General features: G+C 34.0%; 1 protein-coding gene across 1 annotated transcript in view; it reads left to right on the top strand.

Moving 5' to 3' along the window:
- The first annotated feature begins 3,486 nt into the window (after positions 1-3,486).
- Positions 3,487-19,719, top strand: part of LOC145335185 (monocarboxylate transporter 12-like) — a 239,039-nt gene continuing 222,806 nt past the window's right edge. The window contains 2 exon segments of the mRNA XM_080180916.1: positions 3,487-3,544; positions 3,857-3,961. Coding sequence (XP_080037042.1) covers positions 3,487-3,544; positions 3,857-3,961 — 163 coding nt within the window.

The raw sequence follows: 19,719 nt of genomic DNA, 5'->3' as shown, positions 1-19,719 counted from the left end.
TCTTGTGGATTAGTCTTAAATTCTCGCAAAATCAGCCTGTTATGTATTACCTTGTAGATTTTTTTCTGTTAACTTTGCGGATTTTTCATCACTATATCATTAAATGGTCAGTAGTAGGCTGCCAAATACTTTTTATTTTACTAAGATACCTCAAATATTAAGGGAGTAATAAGCGTTTTAAAAAATGCCGTTTACGAGGGACACCCTGTATGTACAGAATTTGCTATTAGTTAAAGCATCTAGTAAATAATACCAATATGTAGGGAGTGCCGGAAAAAAGATACTCTTCTACTTTGATTACTTTTGGAGGTGGAAATTATTTTAAATATTTTATCTTTATCCTACTTTTGAGTTAATTTTATTAAAAAGAATATTCACATGGGAAATCAGCAGTCTATCTTTAATAGCAGCTGAGAAAATTACATTTACCCTATTGCATAATGGATATGGAGCAGCTTAGCTACTAAAAACTATCGATATTTTTTTTAAAGCGAAGCTTTTCTATAATTAGGGTCGGTCCGTACGTCCGTCCGAGATAGTTAGCTTTTATTCGTTAATTTAGGCATGTTAGAATTGTCCTATCGATTTCAAACTTTAAATGGTGATTTCTGTAGTAGTTAGGTACGATTTAGAAAGCGTAGCAACTCTATAATCGTTACCAGAATGTCCGTACGTCCATTTTAAACATGTTGATTTTTCTACTTTTTTAACAATAAATTTTTATGTGATCTAATTATCCGTTTGATCTGATTTTTGGTATATTGATTAATGGGACAACAAAGAACAATAGTATAAGCGAATCAACTCTATAATCAAGTCCTAAAAATGTAAGTATGTCAATAACATTATCCTGTATCAAGCAGTTTTCCAACAAATTTACTTAAATTTAGCTTCGACTCTTTCGATACTTTTATATTCTGATTATTCAGTTCAGACACTATACAAGTGTTAATGTTCGTTTGTCCTATCATTTCAGTGCTTCGCTTTTATGGATGTTGTCATCCTTGTTTTCTACAAAAATAATTTAGAAATTATCTGTTTACTAAAGTAGTAGTATTTGCATTTATCTGTTTGACTGTATGTCCAGTAAAATCTCACAAACGTCTTTTCTTATCATCTAGGCAATTTTAGTATTTTTTGAAAACATTTTTGGCTATATTGTTATTGCATTATTTTATTTTCCACTAGTTGTACAAGAACCTGTCATGTAGTCATATAATCATTATGGAATCTCAACCAGGGAAAATATATTCATTCATATTAAACAAAGACAATTATACACATAAGTATCGCAACCAAATCAAGTTAAAACTTAGTTTTAAAGAAAATCTGAGATATAAATTGTCGATTCTAGAATGCATAGTTAAGTGTATAATGATAATTTAAGAACAGATCACGTAATTTCCACTGAGAAAAATGATATATGAAAACCTTACTTGAAGAACAAAAGGACCTTTTCCCTCAAAGTGCCTTATGAAGCACAGAACCCCCCTCCCCTAACATTAGTATAAAATTAATAAAATAAGGGGGATTGTTTTTCATTTGTTTCGTTAATACAGTAGCTCCGATTAGGATAGGTTAAATTGAATATTGCGGAGGTTAAGAATAGAAAGCCCCCCCGTAAAATATATGCACACTGACAATGAATATGTTTTCTAGAGCCTGGGTTAGATGGTGACCCACCAAGTAATGGTAAGACTATACAGACTATACTGTATATTCTGTTTAATAAAGTTACACAGGATGTTTGTTTGAATGACAGCTAAGATCTTGTGCTTTATTTCACTAAATGCTTCAGTTCCACATCAAAAACTCCCTGCCCCCGCTTAACTTTAAGATTGAAAAAACTTATTTCTAGCCCCTGTGGGTTACTATCACTCCTGATTACATTTCTAATCTTTACATTACCTAACCTAAAATAAGCATCAAAAATATGTTTGTAACAAAAAGGAAAACCACCGCACCGACTGATAATTTAAAGTTGTTCCTTTTAGTACAAAAGTTTATAATTCATTTGGTCTGTACGTCTGTCGGTCATTCTTCAAACGACAAAAATACTTGTTTTATTATAAAAGCTTCGTTTTTTCTTTAAACTATAACATAAGCACACTCTGTTTTTCGAAAACCGTTTGTCTATCTATGATTTAAGTGTTGCGCTACTTATGGTTTTGTAATCCTCATTTTTAGGTACCTTAGGGAGTGATGGGGCTATAGAACACGAGCTGGCCAAGAGAAGAGAAAGAATTGCTCAAATTTTTCAACGTTACTATCCAGAAGGAAAATAAATAGATAACTTTTGTTTTGGTGGTGCAGCTTCACTGCATTTATCACTCAATTAAATATACGTCCGTCCAGCAGCTACAGTCAATGATTTATGGATGGACAATATACAATTGAATTAATTATGCGAACCAATTAAAAAATAAGTAGGTAGTTATGCTATGAAAAGTTTTTTTAGTCTGGCACAGAAACCCCCCTAATAAATTTTAAATAATAATATTTTTAAATACTTTAAAGGGAACAATCATTATTTTCAAATGTTTTTCCTCTCATTGAAAAGTAATTATCCTGTATTAATTGTAGAAAAACAAAGTTATCTATTTTACCAATTTTGTGCAGGTGGATGGGGAATTGTGATATTAGGAAATATATTATTTTGTTCTAAGCACAGCCATTCTATGGCATTTTATTTGTACCTAATCATTCTGGAAATCCTAATGTGATAAATTAAATAATGTTAACTTGCGAAAATCTGGTGTCAAAGAGCTTAAAAAATCAGCATGAGATGTATAAACTTTCAGAATTGCTACGCGCCGCCTACAAAATCATATTTTATTGATAAAGAAATTTTTTATCCTCAGTAGAAAGGTATCCACAAAACCTATTGAGATCTCAATTTTAGAAAAACTTTACATAGCTATCATGATGGTTTTAAGCTGTTTATTCCACCCTTATTCCTCCTTGGAATACAGATCCCCTAAAAAGAAACTTATTCGTTATAAAATTAAGAAATGCTTCGCATTTAGAATTCTTATTTAACAGTAACAGGAACTGAGAGGAGTTTTTAAATAGCTTAAAATGAGAATACACGGCCTCCCTCAAAAAAGAGTATGGGGGCCCCCTCATACTCTTTTTTACTCCCCACTCCCCCACCTCTCTTTTAAAGGCAGACGATAGGGAAATCGAAGAGGGAGGTGTGAACAAGGAGCAAGGGATATGAATAGGGGGAAAAGGGGTAAGCATTCAACAGTTGCCAACTAGAAATTACATTTTTCTAATAATGTAAAAGGATGTGGTATTAAAATATTACTCGTAAGATATAATAGTAAAAGAAAGCTAGAAGGATTATAAAAAATATTAGAAATCTTATTTTCATTTTTAGTTGGCAACCATTACTTGTATTAATGACACCTTCCCCTTTTCTCCCTGTGTATATCGCTAGCTCCTTGCGTTCATCTCCCTTTTCTCTTTCCCAATCAACATATAATGTGTCCCAGCACGCTTGCCTGCCCGTCGCAAGAAACTGGCCCGACACGCCTTGACGGCACGTTTGACTATCCCTTTTCTCGCTGTTCAAATCCTTTGCTCCTTGTCTCCACCTCCCTTCTCCATTGCCCTATTCTCTGCCTCTAAAAAGAGATGGGGGGTTGAGGGGAGTAAAAAAGAGTATGGGGGGCCCCATACACTTTTTGGGGGGGGGCAGTGTATTATCATTTTAAGCTATTTAAAAACTCCTCTCTGTGTCTGTCTGTCCAAAAGGATATCGCTAACCACTGAATCCAAATTAAAGGTTGGTTAGTGTACTCCAACCCCCCCCCCCCCATTAGTGTTATTTAAAATGAATATATTGTGATAGTGTGTTCAGCTCTAGTCCAAATATTCGCGCAGGGATTCCAACTTTCTTTTGGAGTCCTTGAGCCTTACATCCAGTACAGATTCAGAGCTTCCAGTAGTCAAACAGGTAAACATTTTTTTCTGTCGCTGCATACATTAACTAGGATCCAATATGATTTTAGTGATTGTAGTTATAGATTATTCGCTTCTGTTAATATTTTATTAATAAGTCCGTAAAATATCAGTGTGGCTTCGGTTTATTCTTCTCGTGCAATTATTTCATTAATGCCCGCCCAAGTGAATATGGTACTGGGCTTATTTCACTCCCCAATTCAAGATTTGGCTTCTAAGCCCCCTCCCCACCCCCAGCAGGCAATAAATTTTAAGGCAGGTTTTATGTTGTTTTCTCCTACCCCTCCCATTGGAAATTTTACTTCGAAAATGTAAATCATAAAACCGAATTAGAATATCACTAAGGCCAACTAGCAACCAGAAAAGAATTTGTTGTTTTGAATGTACCTGAAATGATTCTAATCATCTTTTTTTCAGGTAAGTGTTAGAAACTTAATATTGTGTGTTAGAATTAATCAGGTGAAATATTTCAATTAAGGAAAGATCATTAGTTTGTTCACAAGTTAATTAATTTTAATCCAATTACATTTAAAACAATGTTTTACCCCTATTTTCAGCTGTTCATTCATTTCCGCATATTGTCAAGTCGTCAGAATCTCATATTATTACAACAGCACATACCAGGGAAAGAGGGGACAATGGGCTGTTTATTACACTAGTCCCCAAAGATTTATAATAACGTTTTCGTATTCGTTGGCTTAATAACTTTGGTGAATTCAGTGAATTTTGATTTGTTCGTTCATTTAATTGAGTGTTTAAAAGTTCCAACCACTACCCAATAATTATCTAACACTGTCTCTTATATATTTGCTAGATTGTATCTTTTTATAAAAATGAAACACTATGTTGATTTGATTATATGCGGAAGTGAAAAAGCCCCCTGTTAAAAACCCCAAATGTATAATATGAACTTTTAGTAACAGGGTTGTAGTTTACAGAAATGGATTAACATTTTCAAAAATATTTCATTATTAAAGTACCCTTGGCTCTCATATTGATTGTCATATTAAAAATAAAAAGATAACAACACAAAAGAATTTTCTATTGGCATAGCCATTCCCTGTTGACATTGTATCTGTGTGAAAAGTTGTATGGAAAAAAAGTATTTAGAAAAAGAGGCTAAAAAAAGTGACTGCTATGTTATGAATCACGTGGAAAATGTCAGGGATATAAGGGATAAAACAATAGCCTATAAGTTGATGTACATCCCCATTGATGATACGCAACATTAATAATTCTGTAGATTAAAGTTAGTGGTTGAAACGTTTGAACACTTAACTTAATGAATCAACCAATCACGATTCACTAAAAGTTCCCAAAGTTGGTAAGCCAACGAATAAGAAAAACTTTGGAGGCTAGTGTAATAAACAGCCCATTGTTCCCTCTCTCTCGTGGAAAATGTTGAATGCTTATCCAAAACAACTAATTAATCAAGAATGATACAACCATTAGTAACAAAGCAAAGAAATATAAAAAAAAAAACTGTCAAAATCCTTACAATAAAGTAATAGGATGTTGCTAACCGCTGAACCGACATGGTACTCCTTTAAAGGGGAGCTTTTTCTGGGAAGGTTTATAACTATTTTGGGTACCAAATCCCTCCCAAGAGAAATCGTCCCTAGTAAAAAAAAATTAAATTTAAATTTTTTAAAAACTAAAATTAAAATGAGGGGGGATTGGTTTCCTCCTCCCCTACCAAAAAAACAAGTTTTGTATAAACTTATTCTTCAATATATCAATTAAAAAATAGGTTATCGAATTCAACTCATCTCTTTTACTGTTTAATTTTATAAGCAAAAACGTTTATAAAGGCTTTGCTACTAAAAACCGAGAATAAAGCATACAAAAAAAGACTTTTGCTATATTAAGAATTTTTAATTTTGTATGATGACAAAAATATATTTGTTTGTAATGAAGGGTAACATACTAGTGCTCCCTACTTAATTTCAAATATATTCTAACTTCAACCCTACAAGATTACTATTTATAAGAAAAGGGAATGTGATTCTGACAAACAATTCTAAGTGAAAATTTCCCCTTAACCCCCTTCCCTTCCCCTCCAAAAATAAGTTTTACTCCAACAAAATATTTAATTTATGGCAATTTCAAATAGAATTAATTGGCTGAATAGCAGCCCCTGAAGTTAAGAAGGGTAGTTTACCAGGAATAAGGTATGGCCAACAAGTGAAATAAATCTAAAACAATATTTGTAAGGCAGATGATTGGAGAGGTCTTAAAACATAATTTACGCTACTTGATTTCAGGGATCTAAAGAGATAAGACAATGGCCAATAAATGATGACACACAAAATACCCCTTCTGTAGATTAAAATTAGTGGTTGAAACGTTTAAACACTCTACTTAATAAACCAACCAATCAAAATTCAGTAAAAATCCCCAAAGTTGTTAAGCCAACAAAAAAGAAAACTTTATTATAAAACTTTTGGGACTAGTGTAATAAACAGACCATTGTCCCCTTTCTCTATGACTTGATTTATATTAGGACGAACAAACATAGATATAAAGTAATGGCGCTTGAATGAATGCTATGTTGATGTTATACTGTCTTTAAAGTATTGCATATCTACACTTTAGTAATTTCTGGCTCTCTTTCATGAGTTGCTTTTAAGTTTATTCCTAAGTATCACAGAAATCCTTATTAACCCATTAGTGCCGAACTTCCCCCCTGTCGTCAGAATCACTTGAAATTTTAAACACAGCTTCCTTAAGGGATTGTAAGACATTTGTATTTTTAGATTTTTTGATTTGTGGCATACCAAAGAAGTTTTTTTTTGCGTCGTATCCGACGCATTCGGACTAATCATTTTTCCCATGCGTCTATTATGTACCATATCGGAATAATCATCTTAGGCTTTTACTGTATAATCTATTAGTTGCTTCGCCCCTAACCTCTAGGGTGGGTGGGGAATGTCAGAAAAATAGCATAAAACCATCCCAAGATATTTATAAAGCTTTCCTGATAAGTAAAACCAATTCAGACACGAAATTTCTATAATCTTTAGCTTCAGACAAAAACCTTACTACTTTATAGTATGGAACACTATACTAGCAGCGGCTTCGCCCCTAGAGGCATCCAGGGACCCTTGGGTTTGGAGGGAGTCAAACCCCCTCTTTCAATTACAGTTTTTAAAGAAAATTTTTTTAAAAATGATGAGAGGGGTTTATTATTTTCTAGGGGTGATTTCTCCTAGAGCGGTTGTGGTACTCTCCCCCAAAATAGTTATAAACCTTACCAGGTCCTATGAGAAGCTAAAATGTAAAGGAGAACCGTATCGGATCAGTGGTTAGTGAGATCCCTTAGTACACACAGACACATGCATGTAGAATGTAATTAGATCCTGTTACTTTATTAAAAGGATACATAACACAGATACTCTACAATCAGTGTTTGTCTGTACGTCCATTCGTCTGTGTAACACAATTCAGAATATAATTATTTGGTACTAGTGGCTACGCCCCTAGAGGCCTTTAGGGGCACTTGAGATGGGGAGAGGTCATTGAATTCTACAACAATATTTTTTATTTTAGATTTAAAAAGAATTAATTTCATTAAGTTCATTCTATTTTTTCTTGTGTTGGGGGTCTTTTTTAAGTGGCGATTTCTCTTTGGAGGGTGGTGGTACTCTCCCCCAAAATATTTATAAACCTTACCAGGTTCTATGAGAAGCTACCATGTAAAGGAGAACCATATCGGTTCAGTGGTTAGTGAGATCCTCTGGTACACAACACATAGACACATGTAGAAAGTATATCCTGTTACTTTATTAAAAGGATACATAACACAGATACTCTACAATCAGTGTCGGTCTGTACGTCCATTCGTCTGTATGAAACAATTCAGAATATAATTATTTAGTACTAGTGGCTACGCCCCTAGAGGCCTTTAGGAGCACTTGAGATGGGGAGAGGTCATTGAATTCAACAACAATATTTTTTAATTAAAAAGAATTAATTTCATTAAGTTAATTATATTTTTTCTTGTGCTGGGGGGTCTTTTTCAAGGGGCGATTTCTCTTTGGTGGGTGGAGGTAACCTCCCCAAAAATAGTTGTAAACCTTCCTAGGACCTATGAGAAGCTACAAAGTAAAAAAAGAAGCATATCAGTTAAGCAGATACACAGATAGATACCCTTTCACTTTATTACAATGTTTAGCAAAGAAATATGATTTTGTCGACAATTATATTGAACAACCCAATACATGACAACCCCTCACCCCCTACCCGCCCCTGTTAATCCTTAAAGTTTTATAATAACTTTTTCTTATTTGTTGTCTTACCAACTGTGGGGAATTGTATTTGTATTTTGATTGGTTGGTTTATTAAGTGTCCAAATGTTTCAACCACTAAATGTAATCTACAGAAAGATTTTATGGTATAATATCCCTGAGTAAGTACATCAATTTATCGGCCATTGACTTACTATTTTAGATCCCTAACCAATACATTTCTTAGTTGTAGCGTAGTTGTTAATTATTTGGATGCAATTATATATATACAGACGGACGGATGTACAGACAGACCATAATTGTAGAGTATTTGCGCTAGGCTGCAATAATAATTACGGAAGTATAAACATATTTACAGTCTTTAATTGGCTGTAATTTTGGATATATAGACAGACATACATACATTTCCTAGTTGTAAGGTAGCTATAATTTATTTGAATGCAATTATGGAAATACAGACAGGTGGACGTACAGACAGACCCTAGTTGTAGATTATCTGCGCTACTACTTTTATATCCTTAAAATAAAGTAACATGTTATTGTATGTCTTTGTGTGTGTACCAAAGGACCTTGCTAACCACTGAACCTATATGGTGCTCCGTTACATGGTAGCTTCTACTAGTTCCTGGTAAGGTTTATAACTATTTTGAAGGAGGGTACCACCACCATCCCTTCAGAGAAATCATCCCTAGAAAATAAAAAACCCAAAATTAAAAATAAACTTTTTCTTTAAAAAATTGTAATTGAAAGAGGGGATTTGACTCCCCCTGCAATCTAAGGGGCCCTAGATGCCTCTAGGGGCGTAGCCGCTACTTGTATTGTATTCCATACTATAAAGTAGTAAGGTTTTTTGGCTCAAGCCAAAGATTATAGAAATTGAAGGTCTGAATTGGTTTTACTTATCAGGGAAGCTTTATAAATACCTTGGGATGGTTTTAAGCTATTTTCCTGACATCCCCCACACGTCCTAGAGGTTAGGGGCGTAGCAGCTAGTAGATTATAGGAGATTATACAGTAAAATTCTAAAATGATTAGTCCTATAAGGTCAAAAAGGACGCAATGGCTAAAATGATTAGTCCGAATGCTTCGAATACGACGCACAACAATTTATCAAAAAAAAGTATGTAAACTAACTAAAATTAAAGTAAACTTAGCAGAAACTAAAAATATATAACAAATGCTATAATTAATTATGAATAAGTATGTTTTAATTCTTTAAAAGAAAAAAGTTAGGCCTGGTGTGGAAATTTTTTCCTATTTTTTCCACTTCTGCCATGAAAATATGATTTCATCTGGTCATCGAATGAAGTGAGAGGCCAAGCAATGTAGAGGACAAAACTTGAAGCTCTATTCAGTTATTTACAAACATTTAAAAAGGACAGCATAAAAAAATAGAGTGATAGTATAGGTTTGAATTTGTGCGTCGTTTAAGACCCTATTGTCATTAATGGGTTAAAGTATTTTTTGTTAGAGAAGATGTATAATAAGGAGCTACCTTGCATTAAATTCAAAATTAAAATGAATTTACTGAACAAATAACAAAATTTTCTGTATCTTTACTTTTTTACAATTTTCTGTTTATTTCAATAAATTGTCCCCTCTTAATCTAATTTTTTAATGTATTTTCAATTTTTATGGAAAGATTGGCCAAATAATATTTTTAAACTTGGATTACACATATTTCACATCATACATATACACTGATATTTTTCTTGTATTTTTAATTAAACTTATAAAAATTTTCAATTAGTAGTTGATTGACATATGACATTGATTTGTTCAAACTAGCAGTACAATCTATTCAATCAATAATTTATCATTATTGGGGGTGTATATCCATTCAAACATCTTGTCCCTCAAAATCCTTGATATACATTTATATTTAAACAAAAGTTTAAATTACAAAACTAGAACTGATATGTTGAATTTTAAATTTGAATCAAAAAGCAAGAAGTTACAAAAAATGCATTTATCAAAAATATCAAATTAGAAAAAACAACATCTAAACTATCACAATGAGAATGAAGTTATTCAATCAGTGTTCTGTGTGTTCTGGCCAACTCCTTGGCTGGCATAGTGCCTTAAAATGTTGTTCGGTTTCATGAATTTTTTGCATGTCTTAAGCATTAGACATCTAACACTTTAACGTATCTTCCCACCGTGGGTAATGTTGGTGTGGATAATAAGGTACAAATATGTTTCGGAATGGCAAGGACCATCTCCCCCAGTTCTTCTCCAGTGTTGGCACTTTCACAACTCCAGTACCAATGTCTTTGAATGGAACTTGTCCATATTTTCACTGCTGCTCCACCCACTGATGAAAAAAAAACTAGACAACTTAGAGCATTTATTCTTGTCCCTATGCCATACACAGTGAGCATTAAGATATATAAGTTTTCCGGAATTTTAAAGTTAGGGGGAGATTTGAAATCTGCATCAAATTTTGAGGATTTTTTATAAAATTCGTTTTTTCTATAATTCTTTATCTAAAAGCGGAAATGCAATTTAAGTTAATTAATTTTGGCATCTGTGATTAGTGGATTTAAAAAATCTGCGCTCTGATTGGATGGCGTACATCATTCAACCAATTAGAGCGCAGGTAGTGTAAAATCCACCTATCCTATTGGTCAAAATTAATTAACTTAAAATCCATTTCCGCTTTTAGATAAAGAATTATAGAAAAAACGAATTTTATAAAAAATCCTTAAAATTTGATGCAGATTTCAAATCTCCCCCTAACATTAAAATTCCGGAAAACTTATATATCTTAGTGAGCATGCTCAATGGTGGGCTTGCCAGTTTGTATTCTTCCATTATTGATATCTTTTATCTTCTTCACAATGGATACTGATTTGTCTGTACATATTATTTTTATTTTGTCCAACAAAGTTTCTGGCAATTTCATCAAAGTGTTGTTAAGCCCTATCTCCTCCAACTTAGCACTGCTACCAGTTAAAGCCCTTGGAATAGTTACAGTGGAAAGGACCTTTTTAGAAACCTTTGCTATTAGCGTGTAGGTGCAGTATTCTCCTAGTCTTCTGGAGTCTAATGTTCCATCTCCTACAAGAACATTTCCATGGTCTTCCTCAAAAGCTGATTTAACTGATTTATTGTACAATTCTTGTATAACTCCATAAGTTAATCCTGCTATGTTTTGGTAATGGTATGCTGTTGAACATATTGGTATCTGTAATTGTTGGATAACTCTATGCAATCTTGATATGTTGATGCCTCCAATTTCACACATTGCACCTATGTAGTAATCGAGAATCCCCACAGCTTTGCCCTTGTCACACCAGTGAACCAATATGGTTCTCCTTTACAGAGTAGCTTTTCCCGGGAAGATTTTAGCTATTTTGACTCCACCCCCTGAACACATATTTAATTTTTTTTAAAGCAAAATTAAAATTGTTTTTTTTTTTGTTTTTTTTTTGTTTACTGTATGAGGTAGTTACATATTACATATTGTAGATCTAGATCAGGTACATTTAATTTTCAATTTGGCCAGAGTATCACAGGTTATTTATATCACAATTTTGAGTCTGAAAATCTTTTATATCAAATTTTTTTATTGGGTGCGATGGCGCTTGTTGGCTGCTGCCAGGACATCATCCCGCTCCCTTACCCTCATTTCCCTTGCCGCCCCTTCCCCAACATCCTCCACCCTTTCTTCTTCCACCCCCTCATTCACCACCTCATCCTCAACGTCATTCCTTATATCAGCCCATGCGGCTGCATGCCCCATGGCCACCCCCTCCATCCTTCCCTGCACCACCCCTTCCTGGAATCCCTCCTCCCACCGCTGGGCCCTGAGGACAGAGGACACAATGTATGTGGTATAGACTTGCATGCCTTCAGGGGCGTTGATTAGAGCCCTAAGGACGATATCCAATTCTGGATGCATAGCCCACAGTTTGAGCTCAAGTCCTTCGACAACAGCTAATGGGATGAAATTCATTTTTATCTGAAAGTATTATATCTGGTTAATAGTTAGTCTATGGCATGTATAGTTACATCAATTTAGGTATAGCAGACACAACATTACAAATTATTAAGCAACACATATTTCTTTATATAATTTATTTCACAAATTAGAGTACATATTATATACATACATAACACATGAGCTACACTGAAGAACGGACATAATCCAAAATTAAAACCTGTTCGAGGGTGTGTCTCTATGCTCTCATAGCGTAATGGTATAGTATGAGTGAACGGAGAGTGTGGGTCGCAGGTTCAATCCTTGCTGAGAGAATACTTATTTTTAATTTCCTTTTCAAAGAATTTGAATTTTTTAAACTAAAATGAAAATTGATAGTTGTAAATAAAAATCCACTCAAAATAATATAAAATTATAAAAATTAATGTTGTTCTCCAGAATCAAACGTAAACTCTGAAAACTGACACCTCCCCCCCTCCCCCCCCCCAAAAAAAATAAATTATTTTTTTTCAAAAGTAAGAATATGCTCAGGAATCAATCCTGAACACTCTCAGCCATAGATGAACACGTTACCTCTGTGCCACGAACGCTGTCTGGAGGCCAATTAAATATTTGTGAATCTATAACAGTCCATTGTCTGAATATCAACATTTTTCTTCTACTGTCCATACCTGAGAGAGAGAGAGAAAAAAAAAAAGAAAATGAAAAAGAGAGAGAGAGAGAAAGTGAAAAAAAATTATAGATCATTCGCCTAGGTTTGAATACGCTATCTTTACATTAATAAGCAAATATGATAACCACCATACCAAGAATGCCAGTATAATTTGTGTAAAATTTAGAGAGAAAGAGAGAGCGAGAGAGAGATTAAGTGAAAAAGAGAGAAAGTGAAAAAGAGAGAGAGAAAGTGAAAAAAAATTATAGATCATTCGCCCAGGTTTGAACACAATATCTTTACATTAAGAAGCAAATACTATAACCACCATACCAAGAACGCCAGTATAAACTATGTAAAATTAATTACAATAATCGGGGGGGAGGAGGGGTTTACTTAACCGGCATTGATTTTCTTCCATTGCATTGAGTTTATCTCTGAATATTAATTTTTTAACTTCCATTGTTTTATCCCCGAGGCCGCGTTCTAAAATTATCTCGCTATTAGCTAGATTTATCAAATATTTTATTTTACTTTATTTGACTTAACAATTATACAAATCTGGTTCACTCAGCAAGGCAGATAATCATCGAGGCATTAGTCTCATGGATAATTTTTCTAAGCCTATTGAAAAATATGTCTGTGACACGCTGGTTAAGTTTTTGGAAGATAGATCTTTTTTTAGTAATCGCCAGTTCGGCTTCATGAAAGGAATATCAACCTTCCATAATGTATTAAATTTAAGCACAATGATTACCCAGGCACTCAGTCGGAGCGCTTCCTGTATGGCCATATTTCTGGACATAAGGAAGTGCTTCGACATGATTAACAGGGACATCCTTTTTAGTAAACTTGAGAATTCTGGGATTAGAGGGGTTGCTCTCGAGTGGTTCCGTAGTTATTATGCAAATAGGAAGCAGCGGGTGTTTTTTAAGGGTCTTTTTTCTTCTACAATTGAATTCGTTATCATTGGCGTACTCCAGGGGTCAGTCCTGGGACCAATTCTTTTTTTAATTTTCATCAATGACCTCGTTTCATGCAGCGTAGAGATCTTAATCAATCTCTTTGCTGATGACACGGTGGGCTTCCTTGAAAAGCGAAATATAATTCAATTAATAAACCTCGCAAAACAACTTATTCCCAGACTGACCCAATGGTATAACTCTAATAAACTTCTCATACACCCCCGCAAGACCAAGTGTATGGTCTTCTCCTCCCCTCGAGAGACACTCTCCCCCGTTGAACTCGCCGCCAAGACCAACTTTGAAGTCTTTGTAGATATGAATAACCATAATGAAAATGATGAATCAAAAATTACTAAGTTGGATCTTGTTAGCGGGACCAACGAGGGAAGTATTAAACACCTTGGGGTCCAAATCGATGAAAAAATGAAATTCTCTTACCACCTTGAAAAAGTCTATAGTAAAGTTTCTAAGATAATCTATAGTATGAAAGTAATGCGACACCTATTGGATAAAAAGCACTTAAAGTTACTCTATACTTCTTACATTAAGTCAAATATCGAGTATTGTTGTCTCCTGTTCACTGCTTGCCCTATGTATATGTTAGCCCCAATTATTAAACTCCAAAAGCAATCTATTAGAATAATTGAAAATTTACCCAGTAGAGCTCACACAGCAGAACTATTTAAAGGGCGAATATAGGTTCGATATGATATGAGCTTATATCAAAGGTGCCATTACATACTTTTAGAATATCTATGCCAAATTTAAAAATTCAAAAAAATCCTTAAGTAGATTTTGCAATTTTCTGTTTTAATTGAACATATAATAAATGAGATTGCCGACAAAATCGTTTATTTTAGCCCTTTACAAGACTTTTTTTTGACTATTTTGCTTAAGTTTGATTGACTATTACATTGGCACGCACCTTAAAAGATAATTTAAATGTTTAAATTATTTTAGATTATATACTAGTTTATTTAATTTTTTAAAAAGCATAAAAATAATTTGCGTAGAAAGGCGTCAGGAGTATTGACAGGGTAAATAATACGTCTTAAAGTTTATTTTCTGTACAGAGATCTTTGATTAATTCATGATGATATAAACAACCCTTCTGTACGCATTTTCAACACACACACACACGGCCACAAAGAAACAGGGATTTGAAATCATTCTTCCTCCAAGAAAATTTTATCGATTAATTTTTTTTACTTTTTACATTATTTGATGTTTTTTTTAACTTTTAAATAATTTACTTTATGAAGGTAGGAGGAGGGTATATTTACCCCTGATTAATTGGTTTCCACGTTATTACGACTATCATTTAACGAAAGCTTTTTAATTCAACCTTGCCACGAAGCCTTTTGTGATGCTAGGGTGTTTGAGTTCTTAGGGAACCACACTAATTCCAAATTTTTTTTTCAAGATTGATGGGTTTTAAGCTATAAATAGACTTATACAATTGAATATGTCAATATTTTTAAGTTATTTATAATCTATGGAATTGCACCTTTGATATAAGCTCATATCATATCGAACCTATATTCGCCCTTTAAATCTAATGGCATACTCCCATTCAACCTATTAATCGAATTTAATGTTTGTAAGTTTATGCATGCCTATAAATTGGGCTAAAAGCGGAAATGCAATTTAAGTTAATTAATTTTGGCATCTGTGATTAGTGGATTTAAAAAATCTGCGCTCTGATTGGATGGCGTACATCATTCAACCAATTAGAGCGCAGGTAGTGTAAAATCCACCTATCCTATTGGTCAAAATTAATTAACTTAAAATCCATTTCCGCTTTTAGATAAAGAATTATAGAAAAAACGAATTTTATAAAAAATCCTTAAAATTTGATGCAGATTTCAAATCTCCCCCTAACATTAAAATTCCGGAAAACTTATATATCTTAGTGAGCATGCTCAATGGTGGGCTTGCCAGTTTGTATTCTTCCATTATTGATATCTTTTATCTTCTTCACAATGGATACTGATTTGTCTGTACATATTATTTTTATTTTGTCCAACAAAGTTTCTGGCAATTTCATCAAAGTGTTGTTAAGCCCTATCTCCTCCAACTTAGCACTGCTACCAGTTAAAGCCCTTGGAATAGTTACAGTGGAAAGGACCTTTTTAGAAACCTTTGCTATTAGCGTGTAGGTGCAGTATTCTCCTAGTCTTCTGGAGTCTAATGTTCCATCTCCTACAAGAACATTTCCATGGTCTTCCTCAAAAGCTGATTTAACTGATTTATTGTACAATTCTTGTATAACTCCATAAGTTAATCCTGCTATGTTTTGGTAATGGTATGCTGTTGAACATATTGGTATCTGTAATTGTTGGATAACTCTATGCAATCTTGATATGTTGATGCCTCCAATTTCACACATTGCACCTATGTAGTAATCGAGAATCCCCACAGCTTTGCCCTTGTCACACCAGTGAACCAATATGGTTCTCCTTTACAGAGTAGCTTTTCCCGGGAAGATTTTAGCTATTTTGACTCCACCCCCTGAACACATATTTAATTTTTTTTAAAGCAAAATTAAAATTGTTTTTTTTTTTGTTTTTTTTTTGTTTACTGTATGAGGTAGTTACATATTACATATTGTAGATCTAGATCAGGTACATTTAATTTTCAATTTGGCCAGAGTATCACAGGTTATTTATATCACAATTTTGAGTCTGAAAATCTTTTATATCAAATTTTTTTATTGGGTGCGATGGCGCTTGTTGGCTGCTGCCAGGACATCATCCCGCTCCCTTACCCTCATTTCCCTTGCCGCCCCTTCCCCAACATCCTCCACCCTTTCTTCTTCCACCCCCTCATTCACCACCTCATCCTCAACGTCATTCCTTATATCAGCCCATGCGGCTGCATGCCCCATGGCCACCCCCTCCATCCTTCCCTGCACCACCCCTTCCTGGAATCCCTCCTCCCACCGCTGGGCCCTGAGGACAGAGGACACAATGTATGTGGTATAGACTTGCATGCCTTCAGGGGCGTTGATTAGAGCCCTAAGGACGATATCCAATTCTGGATGCATAGCCCACAGTTTGAGCTCAAGTCCTTCGACAACAGCTAATGGGATGAAATTCATTTTTATCTGAAAGTATTATATCTGGTTAATAGTTAGTCTATGGCATGTATAGTTACATCAATTTAGGTATAGCAGACACAACATTACAAATTATTAAGCAACACATATTTCTTTATATAATTTATTTCACAAATTAGAGTACATATTATATACATACATAACACATGAGCTACACTGAAGAACGGACATAATCCAAAATTAAAACCTGTTCGAGGGTGTGTCTCTATGCTCTCATAGCGTAATGGTATAGTATGAGTGAACGGAGAGTGTGGGTCGCAGGTTCAATCCTTGCTGAGAGAATACTTATTTTTAATTTCCTTTTCAAAGAATTTGAATTTTTTAAACTAAAATGAAAATTGATAGTTGTAAATAAAAATCCACTCAAAATAATATAAAATTATAAAAATTAATGTTGTTCTCCAGAATCAAACGTAAACTCTGAAAACTGACACCTCCCCCCCTCCCCCCCCCCAAAAAAAATAAATTATTTTTTTTCAAAAGTAAGAATATGCTCAGGAATCAATCCTGAACACTCTCAGCCATAGATGAACACGTTACCTCTGTGCCACGAACGCTGTCTGGAGGCCAATTAAATATTTGTGAATCTATAACAGTCCATTGTCTGAATATCAACATTTTTCTTCTACTGTCCATACCTGAGAGAGAGAGAGAAAAAAAAAAAGAAAATGAAAAAGAGAGAGAGAGAGAAAGTGAAAAAAAATTATAGATCATTCGCCTAGGTTTGAATACGCTATCTTTACATTAATAAGCAAATATGATAACCACCATACCAAGAATGCCAGTATAATTTGTGTAAAATTTAGAGAGAAAGAGAGAGCGAGAGAGAGATTAAGTGAAAAAGAGAGAAAGTGAAAAAGAGAGAGAGAAAGTGAAAAAAAATTATAGATCATTCGCCCAGGTTTGAACACAATATCTTTACATTAAGAAGCAAATACTATAACCACCATACCAAGAACGCCAGTATAAACTATGTAAAATTAATTACAATAATCGGGGGGGAGGAGGGGTTTACTTAACCGGCATTGATTTTCTTCCATTGCATTGAGTTTATCTCTGAATATTAATTTTTTAACTTCCATTGTTTTATCCCCGAGGCCGCGTTCTAAAATTATCTCGCTATTAGCTAGATTTATCAAATATTTTATTTTACTTTATTTGACTTAACAATTATACAAATCTGGTTCACTCAGCAAGGCAGATAATCATCGAGGCATTAGTCTCATGGATAATTTTTCTAAGCCTATTGAAAAATATGTCTGTGACACGCTGGTTAAGTTTTTGGAAGATAGATCTTTTTTTAGTAATCGCCAGTTCGGCTTCATGAAAGGAATATCAACCTTCCATAATGTATTAAATTTAAGCACAATGATTACCCAGGCACTCAGTCGGAGCGCTTCCTGTATGGCCATATTTCTGGACATAAGGAAGTGCTTCGACATGATTAACAGGGACATCCTTTTTAGTAAACTTGAGAATTCTGGGATTAGAGGGGTTGCTCTCGAGTGGTTCCGTAGTTATTATGCAAATAGGAAGCAGCGGGTGTTTTTTAAGGGTCTTTTTTCTTCTACAATTGAATTCGTTATCATTGGCGTACTCCAGGGGTCAGTCCTGGGACCAATTCTTTTTTTAATTTTCATCAATGACCTCGTTTCATGCAGCGTAGAGATCTTAATCAATCTCTTTGCTGATGACACGGTGGGCTTCCTTGAAAAGCGAAATATAATTCAATTAATAAACCTCGCAAAACAACTTATTCCCAGACTGACCCAATGGTATAACTCTAATAAACTTCTCATACACCCCCGCAAGACCAAGTGTATGGTCTTCTCCTCCCCTCGAGAGACACTCTCCCCCGTTGAACTCGCCGCCAAGACCAACTTTGAAGTCTTTGTAGATATGAATAACCATAATGAAAATGATGAATCAAAAATTACTAAGTTGGATCTTGTTAGCGGGACCAACGAGGGAAGTATTAAACACCTTGGGGTCCAAATCGATGAAAAAATGAAATTCTCTTACCACCTTGAAAAAGTCTATAGTAAAGTTTCTAAGATAATCTATAGTATGAAAGTAATGCGACACCTATTGGATAAAAAGCACTTAAAGTTACTCTATACTTCTTACATTAAGTCAAATATCGAGTATTGTTGTCTCCTGTTCACTGCTTGCCCTATGTATATGTTAGCCCCAATTATTAAACTCCAAAAGCAATCTATTAGAATAATTGAAAATTTACCCAGTAGAGCTCACACAGCAGAACTATTTAAAGGGCGAATATAGGTTCGATATGATATGAGCTTATATCAAAGGTGCCATTACATACTTTTAGAATATCTATGCCAAATTTAAAAATTCAAAAAAATCCTTAAGTAGATTTTGCAATTTTCTGTTTTAATTGAACATATAATAAATGAGATTGCCGACAAAATCGTTTATTTTAGCCCTTTACAAGACTTTTTTTTGACTATTTTGCTTAAGTTTGATTGACTATTACATTGGCACGCACCTTAAAAGATAATTTAAATGTTTAAATTATTTTAGATTATATACTAGTTTATTTAATTTTTTAAAAAGCATAAAAATAATTTGCGTAGAAAGGCGTCAGGAGTATTGACAGGGTAAATAATACGTCTTAAAGTTTATTTTCTGTACAGAGATCTTTGATTAATTCATGATGATATAAACAACCCTTCTGTACGCATTTTCAACACACACACACACGGCCACAAAGAAACAGGGATTTGAAATCATTCTTCCTCCAAGAAAATTTTATCGATTAATTTTTTTTACTTTTTACATTATTTGATGTTTTTTTTAACTTTTAA

The sequence above is a fragment of the Acartia tonsa genome, chromosome 13, assembly GCF_053477335.1.
Source record: "Acartia tonsa isolate MP-2025a chromosome 13, ASM5347733v1, whole genome shotgun sequence".
NCBI lineage: Eukaryota > Metazoa > Arthropoda > Copepoda > Calanoida > Acartiidae > Acartia > Acartia tonsa.
The sequence above is the reverse complement of the archived record's forward strand: the minus strand, read 5'-3'. Positions and strand labels throughout refer to the sequence as shown.